The sequence below is a fragment of the Procambarus clarkii genome, chromosome 28, assembly GCF_040958095.1.
Source record: "Procambarus clarkii isolate CNS0578487 chromosome 28, FALCON_Pclarkii_2.0, whole genome shotgun sequence".
In the NCBI taxonomy this organism is placed as follows: domain Eukaryota; kingdom Metazoa; phylum Arthropoda; class Malacostraca; order Decapoda; family Cambaridae; genus Procambarus; species Procambarus clarkii.
The window spans coordinates 8618855-8622445 of NC_091177.1; the positions used below are offsets into that span (position 1 = coordinate 8618855).

The 3591-nt window shown below is 39.2% G+C and overlaps 1 protein-coding gene across 1 annotated transcript; it reads left to right on the forward strand.

Moving 5' to 3' along the window:
* The first annotated feature begins 1011 nt into the window (after nucleotides 1-1011).
* On the forward strand, nucleotides 1012-3306 carry LOC123754925 (cuticle protein AMP1A-like). Its single transcript, XM_045737267.2, has 3 exons — nucleotides 1012-1047; nucleotides 2628-2851; nucleotides 2980-3306. Exons 1-3 carry the CDS (start codon nucleotides 1039-1041, stop codon nucleotides 3176-3178), a joined length of 432 nt encoding a protein of 143 aa, XP_045593223.2. The 5' UTR covers nucleotides 1012-1038; the 3' UTR covers nucleotides 3179-3306.
* The last annotated feature ends 285 nt before the right edge of the window (nucleotides 3307-3591 follow it).

Sequence of the window (3591 nt, forward strand, 5' to 3'; positions counted from 1 at the left end):
AAAAGTTGGAAGACAACCAATGTAACACTAATAAAAAAATGGGCACAAATAGATGATGAACTACGGACCAGTAAATCTTATTAATTATGAAGGCTAATGGAAAAGTTCGTAGGAAAGAAGCTAGTAGAACATCTGGAGAAAAAAAAGGCTTTGATACTGCAACACCAACATGGGTCCAGAGGCCGCAAATAATACCTCACAAAGTGATAATATTTTATAATCGTCGGAAAGAAACCAGGCAATGAAGAGAGTAGAAGGTTACATGCTTAATTTTGACTGTCAGAAGCCCTTAGTCACAGTACCCCATATGCGACTACTGATCAAGATTAAGCAAATGGCAGCAAGGGCAATATTTCCTCCTATGGAGAAAGGAGTACCGTAACAATCAGAAGACATGGACTCAAAGTAAAATGTGAGACCAAAGATTGTAGTTTTTTTTCAACAGAGTCCCTCAGGAGATAGTAATAGGGTCAGACTTGTTTCTGATTGATATGAATAATCTCACAGAGGCCGTAGACACGTTCCTCTCCATGTGTGCTGATGATGCAAAGAACGTGAGGACAGCGGTGGACGTCAGTAGGAAGATACAGGAGAGCTTGGGAACAATGAAAGAATGACAAAACATGGTTTGCCTTCCCTCCAGTGGGAGTTGTATTCAAAAGTGCTGTAATATCAATCATATAACAGTCTGGTAACCATATGATTACACTAAAATGTCGTATGGTTAAACACTGAAAAAATACCAATAATTACATGAGCACTTTTCATACATTAATCAGTAAAGCATAAATGAGATAACGATATATCTACAGAGAAAATGAGATACGAAAAGAAGTTGGGATACGAAAACCTTGTATGAAAGGTCAGAGGGGCTATAGACACTGACCAAAAGTTAAAGTTAAGGGCGTGTCTACAGCTAATTTCAGGTGACCCTGTGCCAGTCGCACTAGGTGCCATCAGGCAAAGACCTTTACATTGCCACTATAAAAGTCAGGGCGCCGCGATTTTGGGTACCAGTACCCACCAAGACCACTCACCATGAAGTTCGTAAGTGTAAAAGCGTGTTATAGTGCTTAGCCAGAGCGTCATACGCTTGGCAGGACGCAACGTTATATTCAGATTCAGATTCAGATTCAGATTCAGATGTTTATTCAGGTAAGGTATATACATACAAGTGATGTTACATTAATGGATTGATATATAGATAGAGCTAGTACATACAATGCCTAAAGCCACTATTACGCAATGCGTTTCGGGCAAGAAAAAACATTAATATCTAGAACTTAATACTAATTGAGCATAAAGAATAAAAGATGTTGAGAACAAATACAAATAAAGATAAAAAAAAAGGGGGAACATGACTGAAAAAGCAGCACAAATACAATAGGTTGACAAACAGTGTTGATTAAAAAAAAGAAAAAAAAAAGAAAATAACAGACATGGGTTGACAATAGAGGAGTGAGGTAGATTACAGGGAATTTATTAGGTAGTGTTTAGTTTTTATCTTAAACTGGTTGAGAGAGGTACAGTCTTTAACATGGTTGGGAAGGTCATTCCACATTCTGGGCCCCTTGATTTGCAGAGCATTTCTAGTTTGATTAAGACGTACTCTAGGAATATCAAAACTGTATTTATTTCTGGTGTGGTGCTCATGGGTTCTGTTACAACCTTCTATGAAGCTTTTAAGATCAGGATTGGCATTATAGTTTAGCGTTTTATATATGTATAATACACATGAGAGAATGTGCAGTGACTTAATATCTAACATATTAAGAGATTTGAGTAGGGGTACCGAGTGATGTCTGGGGCCAGAGTTGGATATTGTTCTAATAGCGGCTTTGTGTTGGGTAATTAGAGGACGTAAGTGATTTTGGGTAGTAGAACCCCAAGCACAAATACCATAGTTGAGATAAGGATAGATAAGGGAGTAATAGAGAGTCACCAGAGCAGGGCGTGGTACATAATATCTGATCTTAGAAAGAATGCCCACAGTTTTTGAAACTTTTTTTGATATATTTAGAATGTGTCCCTGGAAATTCAGCTTGTGGTCAATGAGAATGCCAAGGAATTTGCCATCTAATTTGTTACAAATTTGGGTATTGTTTATTTTGAGATTTATAAGACTAGAGGATTTATTGCCAAACAGAATATAGAAGGTTTTGTCAATGTTAAGGGTGAGTTTGTTGGCAGTTAGCCAAAGATGGACTTTATTTAGCTCAGTATTTACTGTGGCATTTAGAGCAAGAGGGTCAGGACTGGAGTAAATGAAGGTTGTGTCGTCAGCAAATAGAATTGGTTTGAGGTGTTGGGAGGCATTTGGAAGGTCATTAATGTAGATGAGAAAGAGGAGAGGGCCAAGTATGCTGCCCTGAGGAACACCAATGTTGATGGGTAGGGTGGGAGAAATTGTATTATTCACAGAAACATATTGGAGCCTGTCAGTAAGGTAGGACTCGAGGTATTGTAGGGAGTGTCCTCTGACTCCATAATGATGTAGTTTAAGAAGAAGGTTTTGGTGGTTTAAGTAATGTGTATTATTGCACAATATGTGTATTATTGGTGAAATATGGACGAGTGATTCCGTTGATGATATTTTTATAAAAACATTAACAATAATTTATCTTAAGGTGATCCTCGCCGCCTTGGTCGCCGTGACCGTCGCCGCACCCATGCCTGACAGCGCCAGCTCCGCTGAGAGTGTAGAGGTAGTGCCCATCCTGAGGGACGACCGTGTCCACGAAGAGGACGGACGGTACAGCTTTGATGTGGAGACTGGCAACGGTATCGTCTTGTCTCAGTCTGGTTCTCCCGACGGTCCCGAGGGCACCATCGTCAAGTCTGGAAGCTATTCGTGAGTGTCGGCTTTTTACTTACTTCATATGAGATAAATTTTGCTTCAAGATAAACAAAACAATGATGTTTAAGGAAATAATGGTGGTGGAAAAGACTTATTTGCATATTTAAATTGTCTTTCAACAGCTACACTGCTCCTGACGGCACTCCCGTCCATGTGACGTTTGTCGCCAACGAGAACGGCTACCAGCCCCAGTCTGACCTGCTGCCAGTGGCTCCAGCCTTCCCCCACCCAATCCCCCAGTTCGTGCTGGACCAGATCGCCTTCGCTGCTGAGGAAGACGCTGCTCGTGCCCGAGGAGAGCTCTCTGCTGAGTCCGATTAGATTCTTTCCTTCAGCTCCGGCGCTTCGTAAAAACTTCAAATCTTCAACAATTACTTGACTACTCCTGAAGTTGACATGTATTTATTCTATTTATTTTAGAATGAAATATACTCTTTGCAAATACTAAAGTTTTAAAAATTTGATTATCCTTTGGTGGTTGGAAAATTTGTCTAGTAAATAAGTATAATATTATTATTTCTCAATTACGAATAAGAATTTCTCCTATTAAACGCGTTTCTTCTTTGTATATAACTTTTGTATATAACTAATTTTTGTTGTTTTATATTGCGTAATTATGTATTTAAATGGGAGAACAATAAAATAACTGCCATTTCTCTGTTTCTGTGCAGAGTAAAAGTACTGTGTGTAGTTAAAATTCTCACGTAAGGAAACAGGTTCAGGATAGAGAGTGA